The sequence below is a fragment of the Sphaerodactylus townsendi genome, linkage group LG04 (assembly GCF_021028975.2).
Source record: "Sphaerodactylus townsendi isolate TG3544 linkage group LG04, MPM_Stown_v2.3, whole genome shotgun sequence".
Lineage (NCBI taxonomy): Eukaryota > Metazoa > Chordata > Lepidosauria > Squamata > Sphaerodactylidae > Sphaerodactylus > Sphaerodactylus townsendi.
In genome coordinates this window covers 152,161,670-152,187,700 of record NC_059428.1, presented here as the reverse complement: position 1 = coordinate 152,187,700, position 26,031 = coordinate 152,161,670, and the positions used below count along the sequence as shown (strand labels likewise).

The window sequence follows — 26,031 nt, the reverse complement described above, 5'->3', positions numbered from 1 at the left end:
TCCGAGTCGCCCTCCCCTTATGCCTGATAACTGCATTTTTTTAAAAAAAGGAGGTACCAGAGTCTTGTCTGGTTGAGCCCTAAATTAGCAGGCATGGCTACATCTAGTGGCAGTGAGTTCCGCAAGCAACTTTGCACATTAGGCGAAGAAGCACATTTGTTCGTCTCTAAAAACCTGCTGAAGGAATTTAACGGAGGGTTTGTAATTGCTAGTTAAGAAAGCAGGGCTAATGACACCCCCCACCCCAAAAAAAGTCTAGTTGTACTGCTAGTAAAATGGAGCATTTTCACACATGGGTTTCTAACTGGAAGACCCTATTCTGCTGCTATTCTCTCTCTCCCTCCCTCTCCTGCCATGGCCCGGCATCTCTTATTTGTATAGAGGTTGTTGGATGAGCATTGCTTTCTTCAGAAGATGATGCCTACTCCTGGAGTCAAAATACCGTGAAATTTAATTTTACGCCTATTTGACGAGGCTTGATTTAGTCTCCAAATCAACACAGGAGATAAGAGCCCTCTGTCAACGCAGGCGGGGCCCCTTGGCAGCTGGGCCTGTGGACCTAATAGGTGAATCGGCAGGAATAACACTCGAAAATCCCCCAGGAAGTGAGCCATTAAGGTGAGCCCTATTTCCCATCCTCGCCTTCTCCTTGTCTGCGGTGTTCTCTTGTTGCCAGGCACTAAAGCAAACCAGAGTTTTGTTTACCGAGTCTACGATTACAATACAGCCACTAAATATTTGCCAGCGGCCAGTTTGGGAGCTCCTCTATAAATACTTCAGTCCCCTGGGCGGTAGGGCTGATACGGCCAAGAAGCTTGGGGCGCTTGAACCACAGTGGTCAGGTAAGCAAAGCAAGCTTGGAAAGTAGGAGAGGGGAAGACTGGTTTCAAACTTTGGGTTCTCCTAAGAGATACATCACTCAGGAGGCAGAATTGTGGGCTCTGGTTATGTGCAAGGGGGTGTTGTATGGTCAAATGACTCCCACGTTAAAAAAACAAAACTCCCTGCATGTAAGAGCAGCAGCACTGCAGGCAGAAAGGTAGTATTTCAGCTGGGGTGCTAACTTTCTTCATGCAGGATTTGTTTGTTTTGTGAAGGAGCCATAGGAAATGGAATGCATGCCCCACTCAGAGTCTGGAATCATGTCCTTTTTGTCTGCTGCCCCAAGGCTAACCAAAGGACCCTTTAAATGATACCATAAATACACAGGAGCTGCTGTTTTGTGACTTAGGGTAGCATTTAACAGTCCTGTGCAGAGTTACAGCTTTGATTAGGTTGGTGTTACTCTGCCTAAGATTGCCCGGTTAAAGACACAGCCATATCGGTGCAAGAGAGTCCTGAAGATCCCAAGAATTGAATCTGCTTCACAGCAGAAACCCCCACTGAATTTTACACATGTGCATGTAAGCGTTAGAAGAGGGAAACAGGAACCACTTTCCTATTCTCCTTTCCTTCCAAGGTGCTCCGAGCCACGTAAGTGGTCCTCCCTGCCTCTGTTTTCATCCTCACAACAGTTCTGTGGGGTAGGCTAGGCTGAGAGAGGGGCACTGACCCCAAATCACCCGATGAGCTTCATGGCTAAGCTGGCCTTTGAACCTGTTCTTTCCGCTCCATATTCAGGACATCATCCTGACATGCTGCTTTGGAAGGGGTCCATTTGGAGTGGTGAAATTGTGTGTGGGAGGGGGGGGGAGGGGGGGAGGCATGGTTAACCCATTCCCTTCTGCCTCCCACCTCTCTGAGATGCTTTCTCATCACCACACAAAGCTGCCTATTCCTGAACCGTGCCATCGAGCCGTCACGGTCCTTATTGTCTGTTAAGACTAGCAGCAGCTTTCTACTTAGGCAGAGGTCTTTCACATAACCTACTCCTGATCTTTTTAACTGGAAATACCTGGGGCTGAACCTGGGACCTTGTGCACGCCAAGCAAATGCCTTACCGTTGAGGAGAATGGTCTACTTCTGGGCAAGGACCAATGGGTCTCTAGATCCATAGCACAGTTTTTGCCTTTTGGCAAACCAATTTAGAAAATCAGGAGGATGGAGGACTTCCTGTGTTATTAAGAGCTACAATATTAACTACTCTTTTTTTCTGGGTGTGCTTAAAAGCCACTGGAACTTTCTATTTAAAATTTTTCTATTGCTGGCTGTGGACTGCAAATCAATATTAATGTATTCATTCACTGAGGCTGCATTTCAAAGAGCATCCAAACAGCTCTCATGTGAAATGACTTTTCTAAATTTTGAATAACACGTCTAAATTTAGTTACCCGCATTTGTCTGGATTGGTTAGCTAGGCCCTCAGTCTGCACAATGTGTACACTGATATTTGATATGAAAGTTACTGATCTCTACTGTATCAGAAAAGCAGAATGAAAATTCTCTAGGTAAGGTGGATGCCAACTAATGATTTAGTCTGATGTTGTTTAGTTTAGATCTTAGCACCAGAGCTGAAAATGGCAGCCAGCGTCATACAGAACCTGAGCAAATTTCGGCTGCCTGCAGCCTTCCAGCATTCATTCCTGCCTGCCATGGCCTTCCAGGAGATGGTTTTCCAAGATTCATCTGAGGAGGAAGAAATGGAGGGGGATGAGGAAGAAGAAGAAGAGGAAAGAGAAGAGATGGCGTTGGAAGACAGTCCTCAAAGCCTCAGTCCAGGTCAAGGGGAATGGGTGGACTCAGATGAGCCCAGCTTGAGCAACGTCAACATGACACTGCAGCTCCTCCAGTTCGCAGAACGCATCAATGGTGACATCCAGAGGTATTTTGGCAGGAAGGGCAAAGATGAAGACGGGGAGCTTCCCAACATCTATGACAACCATGGCTCCCCGCGGCTGTCAGGACGGGTCTTGTACTATGCGGACTTGGTCAGGATTTCTCAGAGCGGGGAGCCGGAGGAAGGGGATGACTTTTCAGGTGCTCCGAAGACCCTGGCGCAACTGGATTCGCCACTGTGGAGGTGCCTCTGCGGCAAAGATGGGGCAGGGAAGCTGGGACCTCTGGCTGAGCTCTTTGAATACGGCTTGTGCAGGTACATGGAGCATTGCGCCTCCTCCGAAGGCAGGAACTCGCGGGTGGAAAGGAAGTATGCCCACGTCACCTCCATGCAAAGCAGGAAGCTTCCCCAATCCTTTTGGAAAGAGCCATCTCACAGCCCCATAGGTATCCTCAATAGCAACCCACCAGATTTCAGCGACCTTCTGGCCAACTGGACATCAGAAACCAGTCAGGAGGAACTCCTAGCCAGCCGAGAGCTTGCGAGCGACATTCACCAACGAGCAGTGGACACAGACCATTTCAGTGGTGTATGAAGGTTTGACAGTGCTTAAAGTGGAGTGTTAAGGAGGGACGGGGCAGACCCAGTTCAAATCCCCTTTCTGCCCCAAAATCCCTGGAGCCCATACGCTAACTCTTGGCATGACCTACCTCACAGGGTTGTTGTGAGGATGAAAAAGAGCAGGGAGAACCATGTACCTGAAACACGGTTCTATGAAATATTTCATGTTGGTTCTGTAAAATGTTTCATTTCAGACATTGCAATTGACAGGTCAAGATGCTCTGCCCCCACTCACTCACTCACTCACTCACTCACTCACTCACTCACTCACTCACTCACTCACTCACTCACTCACTCACCCAGCCTGCCTTGGGTTGCCAACCTCCAGGAGAGTCCTGGAGAGGTCCTGGGACTACAACCGATCAAAAGAGATCAGGTTCCCAGGAGGAAACAGCAGCTTTGGTAGACAGTCTCTGTTGCATTACATTCCTGCTGAGCTCTTTCCTTCACCCTGAAATCTGCTGTCCCCAGACTCTGCCCCCAAATCCCCAGGAATTTCCCAAGCTGGTGCTTGCAATCTGAAGAAGTCCTCAATTCAATAGACGGGGTGGGTCCTGCAGGTTCTGATGCACTGGAGAGCGGGCCTCAAATGGTAAGCGTGGGCCTGGTTCCTTCAAGCAGCCTCTTGGTGGTACAGCTCACACCCTACACACGAAGTGAAAATTAAATCATCCTCTTTTACTCAAAAAGTGTTTTGGCTTCATTACAAGAACTCTGGCCACCAGCACCCACTTGCGACTTTTGCAACTCCCAAATCGCAGCTGTCCCGTCCTGTCCTGTCCACCCCTCCCTTCTCCCTGCTCCCTGCTCCTGATCCAGCCATGCTGCTTTACTTGGAGGGTTTGGCGGGCGTCCCTTAGACCGTATTACTGGCCTGCATTACAAGGCTGTGGTGAGGATTACTGACCCTGGATGAGAGCCCTTCTCCGTTCCCCACAAGATATGGAAAACCAGGCGACGCCAGGGAAAGAGGGTGTTTGTGTGCAGAAGGGGAAGGTATCAATGGCTGGAATGTCTTGGATCTTACAGCAGGAGAAGCCCAATCAGCAAAGTCATTTGTCTTCTGCAAAGTAAACCTCTCCTCTGGCACAGAAACGCTCTTATCGGCAGGAAAAGCAAGCCCTATCTTCTGTCCTGCCCTCGAGGATGCTGAATCGATAAATCTTTTGGCAGGCAAAATCCCTGGCGCTAAGACGAGGCGAGATGATAAATCTTCTGAAAGTCCCATCTCGTCTGCTGTGGCAGCTGTCCCTTAGGATCTGTTCAGATGTTTTAAAAAATTATAGATACACTTTTATCCCCCTCCCCCAAATCAATAAATCTTTGGCAGGCAGAGATCTCTTTCCACTAGGGAACCTTTTTTTGAATTCGGCCAAATCACCTAGGAGTGTGGTGGGGCTCTCAAACAGAAGCTGGACTATTGAAAATGTTCTAGCTTTGGATTTCCTGCATTCATCAGGGGATGGGGCTAGATGGCCTCTAAAGTCCTTTCCAACTAAATGAAATCTCCTGAGCTGGGGGCTGCCACTGCATTCTGTGGCTGGAAGTTCCACAGGTTAGTCATGCGTGCCATGATGGAGCCTCTTTCTTTTCCTGCTCCTGAATCTGCTGCCAATCAGCATCATGAATGATGAGAGGAAGAGACAGGAAATACATTTTAAAATTATGATTTATAATTTAATTTATAGGTCACGTTTCCGCTGATGGGCTCAGGGCAGTTTAACAACGCATTCATACACGGTTCACGACTCATAAAAACATAATTAAAATTCACAGCATTGTATTCACCTATGATGCACCATTAGCACTGTTCACCTTTTCCCTTGGGTGAATTGGTTCTATTGCAGACGGCCAGTGGCTCTTTACAGACAAGCATGTTGCTGCTGCCCTCGTGTGTTCGGTAGTAGAATAGAACTCGGTACCTCATGGTGGGGGAAACTGCCATTAAGTCTCAGCCAATTTGTGCAGAGTCCCATAGGGTTTTCGAGGCAAGGGATAAATAGAGGCGGGATGACCTTGCCTGCCTCTGCATATTCCTCTGTGGTTTCCCATTCGAGTACTATCCAGGGCCAAGCTTCCAAAATCTCACCAGATTAAGAAAGATCCCAGGGCTTCCCAAACCTGTTTGTTGCCAAAAGCTCTGGTTTAATTGAGGGCACATCCCATAGGTCTGGTTTCTGCAAGTGGCTGAGAGCCAAAGATTTTAAAAAATGAACTGGGCCATTTCAATTAAACTTTTGACATGATGCGGCATATTTCATAGCACTATTTTGTTGACAATGTATCATGCCTTGAGACAGTATTCAGCTTGCGCTGTTGCCTAACTATGTCATCCTAGCTCTAGGGCATTTTTTATTGGATGTTAAAAAAACACACAAATATTTTGTAATCTGCTTCGAGTCTCAGTGAGAAAGACGAGGTATAAATTAAGTTCAGTGAATAATAAAACAGTAACCAAGTCCCATGTAAAGAAAATCAGCATGACAAAAAGTTCACTCTCTCTCTCTACCCCTGGCTCAGGTCTGCTAGCAACCAATTCTGCTATCCTTAAAGGCACCCCAAATCTCCTGATTGCTAGACATTTCTAAAGTTATGCTTTGTCCCGACAATGCAGAATTTCCTTATGGAACTCGTTGTCACAGAATCCAGTGCCAAGATCTTGAGAGGCTGTTGCATGGATACCTAGTTAATCAGAAATTGCCTATCATTGCATTGATACAAGTACCATTAATAACATACTTGCCCTTACTTTCAAACAATGCATATCCACCAGTTCTAGTCATTGCTCATTCAGTGGCCTCAATTTAATGTCTCCCTTGGCAACTCTTGATCCTATGGGAAAGAGTTTGCTCTCTTGGGGATGACTACAAAGGGACTGATGGCACTAACCCGCCGAACTGTTTTCTGCTATCTCCTAGGAGTACCCTTTAGGGTTAGTGGGGAGGGGCTGTGGCTCTGGTAGAATATTTGCTTGGCACGCAGAAGGTCCCAGGTTCAATCCCTGCTAATTCCAGTTAGGTGATATGAAAGACCTCTCTCTGCCTGAGCCCCTGGGGAGCAGCTGCCAGTCTGAGTGGACAATACTGGCCTTGATAGTCCAGTGGTGGACCTTGATAGTCCAATGGTGAACCTTGATAGACCTAAGGCAGCTTCATGTGTATATGTATAGGATACCGTGATGGCCACTGGCTTAGATGTTTTCAAAAGAAGAAGAGGAGCTCTGATTTATACCCCCCCCCCTTTCTCTTGATCAAAAGCAGCTGCATGAAAACATCAGAATTTCATGATGAAATGAAGCTCTGGCAGTTTGGGAGTATGTTTTGGTCCAGGAAACCCCATTCCATTTGTGACACATTGCCCTTCAAAATCTTAAACTCAGGGTGGTTGTGTCCCTCCCACTTTCCACTTTTATGAAATATTATGGGTCTCCTTTCATGCCCATCATGGCAAGTGGGAGGAAAAAACCCAGGCCCCTATTCTTTGAAGTACTTCCTGGGGCAAACTGCTGCCTTATTCCACCTTGTCCACAAGGTGGAAGGCACGCCTGTTAGCAACCTGAGTTTATAGCAACCCAGATTGTGCAATGCCTGGAAGAGCAGCCTCTGCCAGATACAGCCCTCTGGATTCTGTGTAGCTTTTCCACCACAGCTGACCAGAAGCCATACAAATCTTCTAGTACCACCCACCTGCTCCTCTTCGGAACCGATGGAGTCTAGAAATACTTCTGGGACCAATGCTGTCAGTGCCTTCCGAGAACAGGTCCAGCTTCTCACCAATGAAAATGTAAGTGCCCTGTGAAAATTTGCTTTCCTGGCAGAAGTACCTGAGTTCTGAGAGCCACAGAAAAGTGGCATTTCTTCCGAAACCGGTATCTGTTCATACAACCACTTTACAAGCTAGTACACAGTCGTGGCCGTGTAAAAGGGGGAATATTAGGTGTTTCGTTTCATTTTATGTATTTCGTTTATAGGCTGCCCTTCCATTTACGGGTATCTCATAGTGGGATGCCCAATATAGAGAGGATGATTGTCCCACAAGGCATTGCTGTTGTTCTGCCATAAATGCAGCAAGGGGAAGGAAACTTTGGGACAATTAATATGTCAACCTGCCATAAATGCGGCAAGGAGAAGGAAATTTTGGGATAGTTAATGTATCAACCTCCCTACCTCCCTGGGCTGCTGTAAGAATAAAAGGCGGCGGCAGCAGCAACCCCCAAACTATTTTAAGGAAATATAAATGATGGGATTTTTTAAACATCGAATGTACAGTGCACATGGAGAGAATGCTAAGAGCAAGTGATAAGGTTTGTTTTCATATGATGTCCAAGTCAAAGCTTCGCTCAAAGCCCATGCTGGCTCTGAGCAGGCCCTATCGGCTCTTTTATGTCCATCTGTTTCCTTTTTATCCCACCCTTCCTCCGAGAAACTCGGGTGGAGAAACATGATTCTCCCTTCCTGAGTTTACCCTCACAACAGTCCTGTGAGGTAGGTGAGGCTGAAAGAGAACACGTGACCCATGGTCACCTACCCAGCTTTCATCCATGAAAGGTTTTTAATGTCTCCCACTTCATCTTGTCCGGTACTCTAACCACTTACATTTGCCCCCTTTAGTGATGCTGCAGCTTCTAGCTGCAGTGAAAGGGTAGTGGTGTTGGATATGCTGAATGCGTTTGTTGATCCCCACTGGCAGGTTCAACTGCAAGACCGTAATGAGAGGCTGTATGCCCAACTCGGAGAGCTGCAGGAGAAGACAGGGCAGCTGGCTGGATCAAAGACTGCCTTGTCATCAAGGCTGATCCACAGCGAAGAGGAGAAACTGAAGGTGAGAGACACAAGCGGCACATGTGGAGATGAGCATATGACCTTCTACAATATTTTATCCCCACGCTCCCCAATAAGATAATCAGCCAAGATACTATTGTGTCTTCCTCCTTTTAAAAAAGGGATGAGAATGACAGCAATGAGCAGGGCCTTTTCCATAGTGGCTTCCCCGCTTCGGAACTGTCTCCCCTTGGAGACCTTCCCAATGCCAGTCTCAGCTGAAAACAGCTGCCACAGAGGCAGAACCAGTCACTAAATGGTGGCCCTCAGTCACAAACTGTTGCTGGGTTCTACAAAATGTTAGGAAAGACTCTTGTCTGTTTACACTTTTATGTCTCCTTTCTTTATGGTTTAAATTGCTGGTTTCATATGTTTATATATGTTTATTCCTGTTGCATGAAGCTTACTCTACTGTTCTTTGTTTCACCATTTTAAATGAGACACTGGCCGTTTCTGCACGGCCCATTAATGACGGCCTGGGGGCGCCAAAAAAGGCGCCCCCAGGCCGCCAAGAGGTGGCCGCTAAGCGTAACGCAGCAGCGCTTTGGCCTGGCAGCAGCAGCGGCGACAAATGCGCTTCCACTCCCAGAGCGTCAATGCGCTTTCCTCCTGCTTCTGCAGGGCTGTCAGCTTCAAACAACAACCCTTTAAAGGGGTTGTTGTTGGGGAGGGAGCGTCTTCCCTCAAGGGCGCCGGTCACCCGAACCGGGCTTCGCCGGGAAGACGCATGTCTCCGATCTCCGCCCCACTCACTGTAGTCCTCCTGCATTAAGCCTGCGGGCAGAGCTTCACAGCCCCGCCCCACACTGTCCTCCGACTCCTCCAGGGGTCGGGAGGGCTAGCATGGGCGGGGACTCGGCGACCACCTCGCAGGCTGACGGCAGGAGGCTACACCGTGATGTGGGGCGGGGGAGGGCGCAGAGGCGGCTCCGTGCGGAGCCGTCTGCCGTCTGCCGGCCTCCCCTTCGCAGGCTCCCGCCCCCAGGCCGGCAGAACTCCTGCCGGCTTGGGGGCGCCTCCTGGCCGTGCAGAAACGGCCTTTGACTTTGCTGGTTTGATTGTTGTAATCTATTCTGGGAACAATCTGTCTGGTTGAGGAGGGGTCCAGAATACTTATATAAGCGATGATTATTTTATTTATAGAAAATGTACCCTACCTTTCTTCCCACTGGGAACTCAGGGGGGCTTTCACAGCTGGAACTGTGCATGTAAATAAACTATCAGAAATCCATCTACAATAATTGGCACAAAATAAACACCCCAATGTGAAAGAAGCATGATAAAATAAAGCATAAGAAATCCTGTAAAGGAGCCAGAAATTTCCTCCAAAGGCCAGCCAGTCAATGTTTTAGTAATTCCTACAACAGCGTTGCAAAGTAGGCCAGACTGTCTTTTTACATCAATATCCCACATAAGGCCATGTTTTAGGAGCAAGGGTTGGGAGGGGAATACAGTATCACAAGCTAGCAGTATTTAATACTTCAGGATTCTGTGTCCAAAATTAGAAGAAAAACCACATTTTGCCTTCCTGTAGATTTCCAAGGACCTGGTTGATTTCCAGATTGAGAGCAATAAGATGAGAGAGCAATACGAAGAAGAATGTTTCGAGCTGAGGAACATGGTAGGTCTCTTTGGGCAGATTCCATAATGCGATACGTGATTCACTTTGTCACCTTCAAAGTACCCACTAGTAGACACTGGGTGGATCCACACAACTCACTTGAAGCAGGTATATCCTTTTCCCAACGAACCTTCGGAAGGCCGGCAGAGCATCCCTCCCTTGCCTCATAAGACTCAGGATTCTTTAGCATAACAATTAAAGAGGCAGAAACCGGCTATAATTTTAACTAGCTAACAGGCTATATCATAGATCGCCAACATGGTACCCATGCACACCCTGGTCCCTGCCAACACCTTTCCTCGCACTCATCAAGTGTTTTTGGAAAATGTGATCAGGAAGGATTTTGCCCAGCAGTGTTCCTGACTGATCACTGGAGACAGGATTGGCTGTGCAGATTTTTAAAAACGTTGCTTTGGCAGCAGCTGTTGCCACAGCGTGAAGATTTTTACTGTGTGTCTGAAGGTCAGCTGCAATTTAGAAGTATTTCGCCCCTCACCCCCTGAATTTGATTTTTTACTTTCCCAGATCCTGGCCTTGGAGAATCGTGTTTTGGAAGTCGAACTCCATGATGAGAAGACCACCGGGGAGCGGGATGCCTTGCGGGAACGGCTGCGTGCCTTAGAGGAGAATCGTAAGGAGCTGGCGGATGAATACCTGGTTCTGAAGAGCAACTATCTGGCACTGAGCAAGGAGCACGAACAGGAGGTATGAACATTCCCCCTGGCTCTTCTCTTACATGACCTACACCCAGTCCCAACATAATTTGAAAATCAGAGTCATGACTTGTCCAGCTCTGGGGCCTTCTGCAGTGACCAAGACATCTGACTTCTATCCTTCTCTTGTTGGCCTTGGCGTTCAGTCAAAATTAAGGCTGCTGGTCGGAATCCATCTGGTCCCTGGCAAGCCTGTTCTATCGTCTGTCGCGTATTGTAGGTCACCAAGAATGAAGAGTTGAGCCTAGAGTTACTCAATCTGGCCAATGCAAGGAGTTTTCATCCCCGTGGGCTGAACAGCCCCGAGACCCAAGGCCAACCCGCCGAGCCTTCTGCCGAACTGGAACGGGTGCGTGCTTTGGTGCACCGTCTCTCTGCCCGCAAAGTGAAGGTATGACTCTTGGGACCAATTGCCAGCTGACACAGATTGGATCTGGGTTTTATTTCCATGGGGCTTTGGGGGGACTATAGTTTAGTGAGAGTGCAGAGCAGGGAGTCAGTATTTTAACCAGGAGAACAACTCACTCACGAGTTTACTCACTTGCCTGCTTCCTCTCAATAATGGCTGTTGCAGAGTTCTACATCTCCCCCTTTTTGCTACCAATCCTTGCCCTCACCCTCTGGCACCGGCCCTGCCATTTGCCAGCCGTTTTGCTTACCGCCCAGAGAATGAGCCTGCCATCTTGACAGACCAATGGCCTGACTTAGTAGAAGGCAATGTCCTTTTCCTATGCTCAGACTTCTGTGCTTTTCTGCTATCAGCCAGAAGATGTGGTTGCTTCGGAACATGAACGCCGGAAACTGGAGAAATCGGTGAGTGTGGGGCCCCTGACATGGTGTCAATGGGTGACAGGAGGGAAATCAACATGGTGCCCTGCAATAGTGGTCCAAGCTGGGAGGACATTTTCCCACCCCAAACCAACAGGACTGTTCATGCATGCTCCTGTATGCTTTGGTATGTTTCTCTTCATGGCATCATGAGACTATAGCTTGCGCAGGTCACGCAGTTAAGTGCTCCTGAGACTCAGGCTATGCTTTGGCACAGCCAAGCACTGAAAGTTAAGAGTATGAAAGCTTCCATAGCCCCAAGCTGGCCTAGGTGCAGGAAGTCTTTTGCTTCCCTGTGATTTTCTCACAGGGGTCATTCCTGACATTTGCAGGATGCAAAAAAATCCTCTGCTTTTTTCCCCTCCTCCACAGCTGTTTGGAAATCAGGATCACATCACCACAGAGATGGAAAAGATGAAGGAAATGTACAGTTCCCAGCAACGGAAACTGGAGGAGAGAATGTGAGAGCCAGCTAGTGACTTAGGGGCTACAAATCTGAGGGTTTTTAAAGTATCACTTTTAATGGTATGGTCCAGGTACCAGAGAATCCTGGAAAGTGTGGCTTGGGTAGTGTGCTGAGATCTCTAGTGTTCTCCTGTGTTCTCCATTAGAGCTGTAATTCCTAGAGTTTACTGGGATGAGAGAATAACTGTGTAACTAGTATAAATGTGTAATGCTGGGCTTATTATATGTTTGGGTTTTGAGGCCTTCAGAAGACACTGCCACTTGGCTTCTAACAATGTGATCCTAAGAACACTTTTCTGGGAGAGGGCATCACTAAACAGACCAGAATAGGTCAGGCAGCATTGCTCTGTAAGCTTTTTTTCTGCAACTATGAGAGATGGGAACAAGAGAACTTAAAGAGAGGAACTGAGATTCCCAGAAGGCTTCATGTTCTGTGCTATGTAAATAGAGTTGTCAGCCTCCAGGTGGGCACGGAGATCTCTCAGAATCCCTAGCCCAGAGTTGGCAACCTATAATTGCATGCAGCTATGAGGGAGGTGGGCAGTGCTGGCATCAAATCACACGGATGCCAGCGTTGAGGTCTTGGTGTATTCTGTGCTTACCAACCAGCATGACGGGTGTAGTTCTAAGCAACAGTGTTTCTTCTGTTGGCAGGGTGGTCATGGGCAAAGAGCTGCAGGAAGCCAAGAAAGCGATTCGGAACACGCAGCACAAGTTGGCGGAACAGTCGGCGGTAAGGAAGGCTTGAGGGGGTGTTTAGTTTGTAAAAAAGGGCGAAGTAGCTAGTGAGGGTGCAGAAAGGCAGCCCTGAGTGACAAGGTTGGCATCATTTGTGGCACTTCAAAGACAAGACTTCTATCTGTCGTTGCTCCGACCAGCTAATGTGGCTGCCCTTCCAGACAGCCACAATAATCTCCCGGGCTAACCCCACCCTTTTTTGTTTGGGCTGCAGGTTGTCCTCACCTCCCAAAGCCAGCTCCAAGAAGTTGAGGCTGAGAATTCCCGGCTCCAAACACAGCTGAAGGAGTTGAATGAAGAGTACCGCTCTCGGCTTGTGCAGTATATCGCAGATCTGGCGGTGAGCATTTTCCTTTTGGGATCCACCTGCTGAAGGTGCCCTCTGCCCCCACCCAAGTCAACCAAGACTTCCTTGGTTGCAGAGGAAACAAATAAGAGCTCCCTTCTGGGTCAGCATCTTAAATTCATGTATTCCTCAGGACACAGAGTGTGCCCCCCTCATCCGTAGTTTGGGCTGACATGACGCTGTCCTGTATATTTCAAGGCATACGTCGATAATAAGTCCGTGGAGAAGGCAGGGGCTGGTAAAGTGCCCTCGGAAGCAGCTCATATGAAGCGTTTTGTGGACAGCATGCTGAAGGACATCCGGGCTTCCCATCGGTCTCGTGAGGAGCAACTGGCTGGAGCCGCGCGGGGCTACAAGAAGCGCCTGCAGAACCTGGTCAGGACGCACGAGAACCTGTTGATCGCATACAGGTAGGGGGCAATCTTGGGAGACTGCAAGGGATGGTCTCTGCAACTGGGGAGGGCTGGGCCTGAAACTTTTGGGGGAGAGCGGCTTTCGCATCTGAATAGCAAACTAATTCTGGCTGTCTGAAGCAATCCTACTGTCCATTTAGCCTTCCTGCCCTCCCTGTTGTGATCTGCCGAGTTTGCAGAATCAGCATTGCTTGTCCTTGCCTGTCTCCTTGTAGCATCCCTCGACTTGCTTGGTCAGCTCCTAGCCAAGTACTAACCAGTGCCAACCCTGCTTGGCTTCTGAGACCTGAGGAGATCTCAGCCAGATTAGGGCAAAGGTTCTTGGGTGGCTAAATTAATCACAAGTACAGCTTATTTTTTTTGAGACCCACAGAAAAGTGAGCCATCCGCCCTTCCAAGCAAAGTGCTGTCAGAGGGAACGCTCCCGACTGGAGGCTAGATTATTTATTCCTTCATTCAAAATAGTTTTGTTAGAAGTCCTGGGTACCACCACCCCCCTCTTGGACTCAAAGGCCAGTGAGTTCATTTATCCGTTTGGTGACAGGATGCAGCGTGAACAGATCCGATTGCTGGGCAGTAATGAAATGGACCCCGGCCCTCCAGAATACCACCTCGCCATTACGGACGCTGAGCTGTTGACCAGCACCTCTCAAGAGCTGAACCGGCTGCGGGAAGATAAAGCCAGACTGGAAGCTGAGCTGCATGAACTACAGATGAAGGTGATGATGAGGGATTTCCCCGCATTCGGTCTGCTAGGATAGCGGATCCCTTTGGAAGGGGTGGGATGTTGCCAAGAGGATTTATCAGTCCTCCAAACAAAACAGTGCCGGCGGGAGGTTTCAGGAACACCAGGATAGTGCTATACACAAATGAACATCTCACCTTGGATCCCTGGCACTGGCATTGTCATGGCAGGTCTAGGGTTAGCAAAGACATCCAGCCCAAATACATCTTTGCCCTTTCCCCAGATTCCTATCTATCTCCCCCCCCCCCCCAATTCCCACGCTTTCTCCTCCTAACATAGATCCTGTTGCCTTCAGAAACTGCTTACAGGCCTAGATTCAACATAAAAGCAGCCTTGTGGGATCAGGTGAAGTGTCTGTCTAGTTTGGTGACCTGTCTCCACTACTGGCTAGCTCAGGCCCCTTCCGCACATGCAGAATAATGCACTTTCAATCCACTTCCAATGCACTTTGCAACTGTGCGGAACAGCAAAATCCATCTGCAAACAATTGTGAAAGTGGATTGAAAGTGCATTACTCTGCATGTGTGGAAGGGGCCTCAGTGCTACAGGGAAAAACCCAGGTGGGGCATAGAGGCCTCCTGTGTTTTCCGTCCCTGACATATCGGCATTTGGAGGCCCCTGAACTGCAAGGTTCTAGTTAAGCATTGTAGCTAATTGCTGTCAACACTTTTCCATGAGTGTTGTGAATTCAGAAATGGACTGTTCCCTCATTGCCATGTCATTGCATTGGGGACGTCGTCACCTGTTGGATTTCTCTGAGTCTCCTTACAGGAGAGAAAGGCAGATTATAAATCCAAACTCCTCCCCCTCCTCCTCCTCCTCCTCCTCCTCCTCCTCCTCCTCTTCTCCTCCTTCTTCCAAATGTCTTTGTTCGAATGCTTCAGGTCTTTTACTTCTGTCCCTGCAGGTCAAGTTCAGTGAAAACAGCGCCAGGACTTCACCTCCCCAGTGAGTACTTGCTGTGACTGGATATGAGGCAGTCTGTGTAATGGTCAGAGCCATACATTGCTACCAAGTGCCCCAGCCTCACCTGGTTGCAGCCCCAGGTTGGAAAATTCCTCAAGATTCGTGATGGAGCCTGGAGAGGCCATGGATTGGGGAGGGAAGGAGGGGCTTCAGTGGAGTATCATATTACACAGTTTACCCTCCAAAGCAGCCATTTTCTTCAGGGGAACTACTCTGTGATGTCTGAGATAAGCTATTACCCTCCAGGAGAGCTCCAGGCCCCACCTGGTGGTTGGCAACCCCAAGCATAGCTTACCGCACAAGGGTGTTGTGGGAATAAAATGGAGGTGGGGGTGTACAGTGTCCATCACCCTGAGCTCCTTGGAGGATCAGTAGGATAAAATATATAGATGTGGATGGGGCCGTTCACATTTCTCCAATTTATGGGAATAAGAAGAGTTTGGATTTATACCCCACCTTTCTCTCCTGTAAGGAGACTCAAGGGGGCTTACAAGCTCCTTTCCTTTCCTCTTCCCACAACAGATCCCTTGTGAGGTAGGTGGGGCTGAGAGAATTCTGAGAGGACTGTGACTAGCCCAAGGTCACCCAGCAGGAATGTAGGGAATGTGGAAACACATCTGGTTCACTAGATAAGCCTCCGCCACTGGGGTGGAGGAGTGGGGAGTCAAACCCGGTTCTCCAGATTAGAATCCACCTGCTCTTAACCACGACACCACGCAGACTCTCAAGTAATCTCACACCCATGCTAGCCTGCTCTGGTCAGATTTTGGATGCGAAGTAAGGTCAGCTCTGGTCAGGATTTGGAAGGGTGACCTCCAAGGAGGTCCAGGGGTGTGACGCAGATGCAGGCAATGGCAAACAACCTGTGAAGGTCTCTTACCTTGAGAATCTCATGGGCTTGCCCTAAAGTCAACTAATAAAAAACATGGCCCTTTCTCCAGGGTTTTGTGGCTGTCTTACCCCCAGAGGGCGCCCTTGCACCCTGAACAGATTCTCTGCATCCCACATAGGTTATGCTATAGCTGTAGCACAATGCATTCCTCAATTCATACCATCCGTTCTATACAGCCAGAATTCCCCCAAACCTCAGACATGACCTATATTTTGTGTAAGAAGTCCCCGGGCGGCCCAGGAAAAACTTTCCCACGGGTGCCCCACATACTTCCTTACAATTAAATCACCTATCCCCACGGTTTGAGAAATCGCACCACAAATGAGTGAATTTGCCCAGAAGCACAGAAAGGGGATGTGTGTATCTTTTTTTGTTTGTTTAAAGTCCAGAGTTGACATTCCAGGGAAGCTTTCCTCCGTCTTCCACTGGCCAACTCATCCCAACGCAAAGAACTCTTTGCTGGGTGGTTTAGATGGGAATAGTCAAGCATTCTCACATCTCTCCACTTACGGTAACCCTCGAGTAATCTGAAACCCACGCTAGCCAAGCATTCTCAGCCTCTCTAGCCCAGGGAACAGGCAAAGTTCTAGGCCATGGGAAACCTACACTCATTATTAAGTTTGCAATGAGAAGTTGGAGGCCAAGGCCTTCTTTCATGGATCAGAGACTTCTCAGAAGTCCGGCCAGAACATCTGCTTGGCATGCAAGAGACTCAGGTTCCATCCCCAGTTAAAAGTATCAGGTAGCAGGTGATGCAAAAGGCTTGTCACTGAGACCCAAATTGACCATAACAACCCAATGCTATTGGTACCCAATGCTATCGGTATGAGACAGCTACATGCTTGCAAAGCCAGGCAGGGACTGGGTGGTGGCCACACAGGCACAGGCAGTGGTGAGATTCAAATAATTTAACAACCGGTTCTGGTGGTGGGATTCAAATAATTTAACAACTGGTTGTTTACAAGCACCATTTTAACAACCGGTTCTGCCGAAGTGGTGCAAACCTGCTGAATCCCACCACTGGGCACAGGTCCCATATCTTCAGCAGAAATCTTAAGGTGGCATAGTAAAGAGGTATCTGAGAACATTCAGATAGGCCTGTGTAACGTCCCAGCTCACTTCAGAGCTCCCTGGAAGGACATCCAGGCTCCCCACCCCACTAAGCCTGGAGTTTCCATCTCCATACTTATTAACCAAGTCTCCATAACAAACCATGGAAAGCAGGATCGATGCTGAAATGTTTGCATTCCTCTGTCATGATCTCACCAGTCTGCCAGCCCCAGGTTAAGATACTCACCTGAGCTGCACAAACTGTGCTGGAGTCTTAAGAGGAAAGCTATAGGCTTTTGTATATGTGCCCAAAAATTGCTTTCACAGTCCTTAATGACCCCTTTGGTAATTCTGCCTGGGTTACCTGTCCCCTAAGTTCAGTGCTGTGGAAAAACAGGGTTTTCCCCCCTGCTTCCCCACAGCATTGTCGTTAATTCATCCACTTCTGGGGGTTTCCCTGCCTTTTCTCCAACCTGTTTCAAACTTGCTTTGCTCCAAAGTTTTAGGAAAGATTGCAGGAAACTTGGAATAGCTTTAACTAGCAGCAGAAGCTTTTGTGGACTGAAAGGCCTCATCATCAGAGGTACCTGTGAGGTTGCTTACTGATGCCAGGTTTCACTTAATCCACACTCTTTTTTTTTACTAGCACACTGAACGAGGAAAGCTGGGCAGAGCTCAGGAAACAACTTCGAGAATTCACACACACCGTACAGGTAAAGTCCTGGGACTGAAAGCAACACCCTGAGACGTTTGTTTTGCATGTACCTGTTTTTATAACCAAGTGTATCTCATGGATGCACATGAAAATTGGGAGCCATCCACGTTTAAGGGTGTGATTCAGGGTAGATGGCAGAGGCACAGATTACTCATGGACCATGTCAGTGAATGCTGGACATGTGTTTCAAGCATCACTTTTAAAAATATACAAACATGTTGATGGCCCTGTTGCAAACTAGAAGACCTGGAGGCTGAGCTAGATTGGCCAAGCAAAAAGCCAACTGCCAGACTCCTAATATTTGTCCTTGGCTTGCCCAGTCCAGAGGTGGCATGCTACCAGCCCACTGCAGAGATCAGTGTTGTAGCCCCTTCCCTTCCCATTGTAAGGTCTGAGCATGCTCAGACCACAGGAGCTTTACTAGGCAAGGCAGTTTCTCTTTCTAGCCCTGGATTATGAAGCGGGAAATGATCAATGCTTGAAAAGGGGGAAAAATGTTTTTGAAGCATGCAAAGGGTTGCCAGCTCCAGAGGGGGGTTTTGGGGGTGGCACCTGGGGAGTGTGGGCTTTTGGAAGAGGAAGGGCCTCAGCAGGATGTAATGCCACCTTCCCTTCGGGGATCGGGCAGTATAAAAGCCGAATTAATAAATAATAAATAAATAAATAAAAATAAAGAAACCATTTTCTTCAGAGGAACTGATCTCGGTTGTCTCGAGACCAGTTGTAATCCCAGGAGATCTCCTGGCCATACCTGGAGGCCGGCAACCCCATCCTTGCATCTTGTCCTATGTGGCCTAGTACATATTTGCCAACTCAGCCCAGCATGGCACAGTGGTTAAGAGCAGGTGCGCCCTAATTTGGAGAACCGGGTTTGATTCCCCGCTCTGCCTCTTGAGCTGTGGAGGCTCATATGGGGAACCGGATTAGCTTGTGCACTCCAACACAGGCCAGCTGGGTGACCTTGGGCTAGCCACAGTTCTTCGGAGCTCTCTCAGCCCCACCCACCTCACAGGGTGTTTGTTGTGTGGGGGCAAGGGAAAGGAGATTTTAAGCCCCTTTGAGTCTCCTTACAGGAGAAAAAAGGCAGCGGGGGGTATAAATCCAAACTCTTCTACTATCCCTGCGCAAATGGAACATGCGTCACAGCCATCCATAATGCTGCTCTTTGCAACGTGGATTGGGCTAGATTCCCACTGAGACAATCTTCTTTCCTTCCTTCCTGCCTCCCTGCTTGCCTTTGCACAGGAAGATCTGGAGAAAGAGAGGAGCCAGCTGCTGGCACGGGCACTGGTAGCAGAAGAGCAGGTGGCTGAACTGCACGAGTACGTGGATAAGCACCTTGTGAGGTGAGGTTCTTCTTTGCTGCCTACTGAAGACTTCTGCTGGTTTGGGATCTGGCTGCCTCCTGCAAAGCCCCCCGCCACCTTGCTGGCTTTAACTCCTATTGTTTTGGGAAGCAGGCTCCGTTAGGGCCCTGAAAGGGGCCAGGCACCAATTCCCTGCCTCTTGTTCCTCCAGGGGTCTGATTTAAATGTGACGCTGACATTGTCAGGCAAGAAACTGTCTGACTCAGCATACAACTAGCATGTTATCCAAAGCGAGTCCTCAGCTGCTACGTGAACAGTGTTTGCACAGCAGCGATCCAGAGCTCTGGCAGGCATTACACTGGCTTGTCAACATTGTACATGTAGTATTGGAGAGCTTTTTAAGCACCACGCTGGTTATGCACATGCCCAGATGCTCAGTTTCCCCGTAGCCTGCATCTGTATCATGTTTAAATTGAACCTAGGTGGGGCACTAGGTAAAGTGCTCCCCGCTGTTGGAAAAACCCCTACCTGTTTTTTTTTGCTCTTCAATATGCTTTGGTCCAGTGTGGCAATCTGCAACTTCATGTGGCTGGAGGGAACCCTTGGCAGTGGCCATGCTGGCAGGGGCTGATGGGAATTGTAGTCCATAACATCTGGAGTGCCAAAGGTTCACCACCACGGGCCTAGACATTTCCTGGGAATCAGGTGCCCCTGGAAAGCCACCACATGCTAATATGCCCCTCCACCTGAGCACTGTGTTTCTGAGGGAATCCCCAAGTCTTACACCAGACTGATTTCTGCTCATGGGCTTCTCATTCTGCTCTAGTTAGATCCCCCCCCCCCTTTACATTTGTCTGGGGGATTGTGAATGTCAGCCTTGGGCATGTGACAATGAGCCCAACTGGATTGACACCCGGTTATTTTGCTACAGATACAAGCAAGAGATTGTGCGGCTGAGGAAGCTCCTGGGAACAGACGGGCCCCGAGCCTTGAGTGCCGGAGCTCCCAACACTCCACCAATCTTGAAACCCAGGAGGAATGTGAGCAACGAAATGTAGCATCAGAAAGCTTTGGAAAGGGGCAGCCAAGAGGATCCATCAAGAGGACAGGGAGCTTTTGCCAGCCAGTTAGAGCTGTTCCTCTAAGGAGTTCAGGACGCTGTTCAGCCACCACCGCCCATTTAATCTTCACAACAGCCCTGTAAGGGAGGTTAGGTTGAGAAATCATGATTGGACCAAGATCACCTGGTGAGCTTCATGGGTGAGTAGGGGTTTGAACCTGGGTCTTCCTAGCATAAGGAGAGTGTCCTGTACCTCACAATCAGCCCTTGAGCTCCACATTCAAGCAGTTTTCTGACCTGCCGTTTGTATCTCCTCCTCCACGCAACTTACTAACAACTCATTTGCTTCTGAAGTGTAGTCCCTTGCAGCGGATTCCAGTGCAGTGTTTTGCTATTTGCCGGGTAATCGTTAAAAGCCATCTTGCCCGTGCCACGTGTGGTTTCAGTGGCTTGCACTGTGTATCAGTATTTTGTGGGACCAATATGGTTTTAAAAAATAAGAGACATGCAGCGCGATCCATCTGTTATCTCATTCTCAACCTGTCAATTGCACATCACAAAGGATATGCAGCAAAATTACCTGGGGAGGGGCTGAACTTGGGTGGCTCCAGATCCAAGAAACGGAAGGTAAGTCAAAGAAGGAAGACTGATAATACCGCCCTGCTGCTATGGCAACATAGGTACCCCACCCATCAGATTGAATGAACAACTGGGAGTGCCTCTACCCACATGCTCCTTGCACCTAGAATACTAGCTTCTCAGGCATAAAGATTCTAGCCATATCCATGCTGATTTTCTGTATGCAAGGATGATCTTTTTGTACAAAGGATTAAGTGACACCTCCCCCCCGCCACAGTCTGAAATGGGAGAGGCCACACAGAGAGGTACCATTTCAGTGACAAACAAAGCTTCCCATGGCACCACCTGTTCTGGGAAAGCTCAATCCAAATAAATTTAAACAAAAGACGTGCATTAAAACTAAGTAAGCCTGCCATATTGTTTGGCAAAGGCTCAAAGGAATCTCAAGAATCGGTTTTGTCCGCTGGTCAGGATTCAGATCGGGAGAAACTCAGATCATGTGATTTTTGCCTGCCAAATCATGATATTTCTCTGCTCCCTTTGCAATTGGCACTTCGTGGTGTTTTGGGCTGACAAAGTCATAGGCAAAGTAGCGTCCATCTGCTTTGGTCTTCAGTTCTCATACCGAGCTTCCTTCTGGACTGTCCTGCTGGGCTTGCCGTACAGCCTTGATGTCATAGGCCCAGGCTCGGTTCAGTCCATGCCCAGTCATGTGTGTGGGCATCCAGTTGGGGAGTGGGAAGCGCCCGGCTACCACTCGGGCCTCATCTGGAAGTTCTGTGAGCAGCTTTCTTTCTAGAAGCTGCAGCTGGGGGCAGGGGGAGGGGGGATGAAAGAAGGTTTGTTATTCAGGTTGTGTCTTTTGCACTCCTTTGTTTCAAAACTTTTGGATCTCCTAACAGTCATCATTTTTAGTACCACATGTAAAAACACTGAGCTCTGTAAACAATGTCAAAAATAAAGCAGGCCCTGCCTGAAGGGCCTTTAAAAACTGCCATGTTGCAGAGATGAGAAGCATAAATCATGAAAAGCCAGTATCAATAACTGTATCTTTAGGAGAACGTAAGAAAACTACCATGGAATCTGATCTACGATCCGCTTGGTTTAAGAAGAAGAAGAGTTTGGATTTATATCCCTCCTTTCTCTCCTGTAAGGAGACTCAAAGGAGCTTGTAATCTCCTTTCCCTTCCCCCCCCCCCCAACAAACACCCTGTGAGGTGGGGCTGAGAGAGCTCCAAAGAACTGTGGCTAGCCCAAGGTCACTTAGCATCCTGTTTCCACACAATAGCCCAAAAGATGCCTCCAGAAAGTCTGCGAAGCCAAGTATTGAGGCCAAACCTCCAGTTATGCTTATAGTCCAGAAATGGGTATTCACAGATATACTGCCCCTAAACAGTCCTGAAAAGCAACATTGTACTTACCACACTAGGTGCCAAGAACACAGTTACATTAGTGCAGTCTGACAGATTCACCTGAAAAGAAGCAACCACAACAAACAGTTAACAGGACCCAGCGCCAAAAGCCCCGGTGTCTCTGCTTAGAGAGGACCTCAGAATATTGAATCAGTTAACAAACAGCCTCTCCCTGCCATGTGGAGATTGTATTTATGCAAGCTACCCCTCCCTTCGCTGCGGTCTGAAATGGTCCGGTCCACCATCACCTGCCCTGCCAACTTTTACCACTCGGTTCTCAGCTGTATCCAGTGGGTCCTAAAAAAAATAAAGTTTCCCCTTCAGTCGTGTTCGACCCTGGGGTACCACTGCAAGCAATGATTTCATAGGCAAGCCGTTTTTGTGGGTTAGTTTGCCATTGCTTTCCCCGGCTATTCTTTACCCCCTAGCTAGGTGCTAGGTACTCATTTACCGACCAAGGAATGAATGGATGGCTGAGTTGACCATGAACCAGCTGCCAGGATATCTGACCCACAGGGGGCTCGAACTCCTGACCATGTGAGTGGCAGTGCAAGCACTTAACCACTATGCCACGCGGCTCCTAGTGGGTCCTAAGATCTTGCTATATCAATGAAATAAACACAACATGTAGATGGACCGGGGGGAAGAAACCGCCTTGAAGTTGGCATGCTTTGTGCCCTGTTGCGATGCTGCTGTCCTTCATGCCACGTCCCGGGAGCGTCTTACCTTCCACAGATCCTCCCGGAGGTAAGAAACCTTGCCGTAGCACCCCGCCTTCCAGGCTCGATAACTGGACAGCCTCAGGAGCCACGGATTGAGTTCGTAGCCGATGGCAGGTTTGAAGCCTCGTCTGTAGGCCTCCAAGACCTGCAAGCACAGCTGGAGCGTCATGCCACGGAGACTAGCATTCCATGGACAAGACATCTAGAGCCCTTCCCCCGGACTTGTCGCAAGCTTCCCACAATATCATGTCCAAGGCTCCCCCTCCACCCCGTGCTTACAATTCTGCCGTCGCCTGACCCTAAATCCACCATCTTTCCAGTGCGGCCTTCCAGCAGCAACATCACATTCTCCACCTGCTTGGCATTTGCTGGGATGTATGGAACCTTGGTTTGGAAGGGAAAGAAAAAAAGACAAGAGCTGGATCGGAATGGGTGCTAGAAGGGTTGCCAACTCCAGCGTGTGAAATTCCTGGAGATTTGGGGTGGAACCTGGAGACGGTGGGATTTGTGGAGTGGCTCAATGGAGATAGATGGTGGAGTCCCCCCTCCAAAGTCGCCATTTTCTCCAGGGAAACGGATGCCTGTGTCATCTGGAAACCAGCTATAATTCTAGAAGATCTCCGGGCCCTATCTGAAGACTGGCTACCCTAGGTCCTGGGTACGGCATATGCATTGTATGTGGGTGGGCCAGTCTACAGAAATTCCTTCCCAATGGTCAACTTCACTTTTCGATCCACCCTCCAAAGGTTCTACCCAAGCACCTGTTGCTTTTTACCTGTAATTTTAAAGGCACTCTGCGGAATCCAGGCATGAGAATCCCCGCCCACACGACATAGGCAGCCAAACCAGTCCCTGCAGCCATCTGGAAAAGGCCCCAGCCGTTGACACTCTCCCCCTGCATCTCTGCGGCCAGCTGCTCTGCATCCTCAGGGTCCATGCCTGCAAAAGCAACAGGGTTTGCAGATCAAATGCTGCCCTTGCATGCTGACAGACAGTGCTGCTCAGCCTCACCGCTTGTCTCAGAGAGCGGCTCAATTAACAGAGAAGGGCTGGCAAAAGCTTGCCCAGCAAAATCGTATTTGGAGAGGTTCACACACTTCTCGTTTTGTTTCGAACCCTGACGATCCTGTCGAGAGGAGGCAGAGTATCAGAGGGCACCGGTGGCACCCCTTTTCCAAAGGGCAGAAAGGTCTAAGATTGTTGCAAGCTCGAAAGGAATTATTTATGATGGTTTTTTAAAATCATTTATTTATCATTTACACTCAGGGCAGCTAACCACACAATATACAGTAACTCTTCAAACAAGCTTTGTTAAAATGTTACGATCCAAACATCATGTCTTTAAAACAAACAGAGTGATGGTGCTTAAAGTCAGAGGTCAAACAAACCACCCTGACTGAAACATAATAGTAACAGAGGCCAGGTAGCACAACTAACATAGCAGCCAGGTTGCAAACAAACAGAGCTGGTGTGGGGCCATGGGTGGATGGTGGGGACGTTTTCAATGTGTTCAGAAAATAGCAGCTTTGGAGGAAAGAAGAAGAGTTTGGATTAATATTCCCCCCTTTCTCTCCTGTAAGGAGACTCAAAGATCTACAATCTCCTTTCCCTTCCCCGCTCACAACAAACACCCTGTGAGGTGGGTGGGGCTGAGAGAGCTCCAAAAAACTGTGACTAGCCCAAGGGCACCCAGCTGGCATGTGTTGGAGGGCACAAGTTAATCTGGTTCACCAGATAAGCTTCCACAGCTCAAGTGGCAGAGCAGGGAATCAAACCCAGTTCTCCAGATTAGAGATTAGCACCTGCTGTACACCACACTGGCTCTCGAAGGCCTTATACCCCACTGAGGTCCCTTCTCCCCCTAAACCCGCCTTCCCCAGATTCCCCCACCAAATCTCCAGGAATCTCCTTACCCAGAGCTGGCAACCTTTGTTTATGCTGGAGTAACTCTGCACGGGATCTAAGACTGGGAGGTACAGGTTACAATCACAACTGAGCAGAAGCCCGCTGAGCAACCCCCTTTTTACTCAATGTTTGCCCCAGCATAATCTAACTTGTTGTGAGAATAAAATGGGAGAGGGGTGAATCACCACAGCAGCAGCAACAAAATCAGGCTTGATCCGACCGGAGGCAGCTCAGATGACTCCTGTTTCCGTTGCAACCATCCGTTTATGAGAAGAACAAGATGTCAGTTTTCTAATTCAATTTAACTAGAGGGCAGCAAGAAAGCCAGTGAAGGGTTAATACTCAGACTGAGGATGTTAGGACTCCAGATCAGCATTCGGAAGAACTGAGCCTCGTCACTTATTTATATCCAGGGACAAAAAGTGAGTTGCTGCTCCTTGCTTGGTGGCACCTAATAAATAAATGCATGAAGAAGGCGCTCCTTTACCGATTCCGGAAGCTTGGTTTCCTTCCCTGCTTCAGCGGTCTGCTTTTTATTCATCTCCGTGTGGAAACCAGCCCTCCCTTCCTGGAGTGCCTTTGCTCAGAAAGGGAAAAACCTCTGTGAAGAAGTGAACGTCTGGGAGAATCAGAAGCTTAGTCATACGCTCTGGAGCAGGAAGATCTCCCTGTTCTTCCCAGGACAGGCTGTGTTGGGGGTTTAAGCAACAATTCGCTCTTCCCCCTCAATATATTTTAAAAACCCCTCCTGCACTCCCAGGAGCAACTCACAATAGTAGACATTTAACACAAGAGTAGAGATGCTGAGCTGTCCAGTACTTCCTTTGGTTTGTAGTCAGCTGTCCTGGCAGGACAGAGACAAGATAAGAAGAAGAGAAGAAGAGTTTGGATTAATATTCCCCCCCCTTTCTCTCCTATAAGGAGACTCAAAAGGGCTTACAATCAACTTTCCCTTCCCCCCCCCCTCACAACAAACACCCTGTGATGTGAGTGGGGCTGAGAGATCTCCAAATAACTGTGACTGGCCCAAGGGCACCCAGCTGGCATGTGTTGGAGTGCACAAGCTAATCTGGTTCACCAGATAAGCCCCCACAGCTCAAGTGGCAGAGCGGGGAACCAAACCCAGTTCTCCAGATTAGAGTGCACCTGCTCTTAACCACTACACCATGCTGGCGCTTCTGATGAAGTGCAAAGTCCCCCTACCTCATCCAATGACTAGCAACGGTCTATGGTTACCAATTCTGCTTTAGGAAATTCCTGGAGATTTGAAGTGGAGCTTGCAGAAAGCATGGTTGTGAGGGGAGTGACCTGAATGGGTATAAGGCCATGGTGTCCCCTCTCGGGATCGGATCTCTGTTTTGTGGAGGTGAGTTGTAGCCTCAGGACGTGTCCACTCC

At 48.7% G+C, this 26,031-nt stretch overlaps 3 protein-coding genes across 7 annotated transcripts; 2 read left to right on the top strand and 1 right to left on the bottom strand.

Moving 5' to 3' along the window:
- Positions 1-795: 795 nt before the first annotated feature.
- Positions 796-3,502, top strand: PERCC1 (proline and glutamate rich with coiled coil 1). The gene is made up of 2 exons (XM_048495325.1): positions 796-842; positions 2,436-3,502. Exon 2 carries the CDS (start codon positions 2,457-2,459, stop codon positions 3,309-3,311), a length of 855 nt encoding a protein of 284 aa, XP_048351282.1. The 5' UTR covers positions 796-842; positions 2,436-2,456; the 3' UTR covers positions 3,312-3,502.
- Positions 3,503-6,933: 3,431 nt separating this feature from the next.
- On the top strand, positions 6,934-21,577 carry CCDC78 (coiled-coil domain containing 78). Of its 2 annotated transcripts, XM_048495323.1 has the most exons (15): positions 6,934-7,120; positions 8,027-8,158; positions 9,692-9,778; positions 10,304-10,483; positions 10,712-10,882; positions 11,254-11,304; positions 11,692-11,780; positions 12,439-12,517; positions 12,737-12,862; positions 13,067-13,278; positions 13,826-14,000; positions 14,934-14,974; positions 17,581-17,647; positions 18,895-18,995; positions 19,888-21,577. In XM_048495323.1, exons 1-15 carry the CDS (start codon positions 7,043-7,045, stop codon positions 20,012-20,014), a joined length of 1,716 nt encoding a protein of 571 aa, XP_048351280.1. In that variant the 5' UTR covers positions 6,934-7,042; the 3' UTR covers positions 20,015-21,577. The 2 variants fall into 2 exon arrangements, with proteins under 2 accessions (XP_048351280.1, XP_048351281.1); XM_048495324.1 differs by lacking the exon at positions 11,254-11,304.
- Positions 20,788-25,116, bottom strand: LOC125432021 (adenine nucleotide translocase lysine N-methyltransferase-like). Of its 4 annotated transcripts, XM_048495330.1 has the most exons (7): positions 24,820-25,110; positions 24,643-24,695; positions 23,505-23,668; positions 23,009-23,113; positions 22,734-22,874; positions 22,017-22,067; positions 20,788-21,403 (listed from the first exon to the last, which is right to left on the bottom strand). In XM_048495330.1, exons 3-7 carry the CDS (start codon positions 23,664-23,666, stop codon positions 21,215-21,217), a joined length of 648 nt encoding a protein of 215 aa, XP_048351287.1. In that variant the 5' UTR covers positions 23,667-23,668; positions 24,643-24,695; positions 24,820-25,110; the 3' UTR covers positions 20,788-21,214. The 4 variants fall into 4 exon arrangements, with proteins under 4 accessions (XP_048351287.1, XP_048351283.1, XP_048351286.1 ...); XM_048495326.1 differs by lacking the exon at positions 24,643-24,695 and having other exon boundaries at positions 24,977-25,116; XM_048495329.1 differs by having other exon boundaries at positions 24,643-25,110.
- Positions 25,117-26,031: the final 915 nt, after the last annotated feature.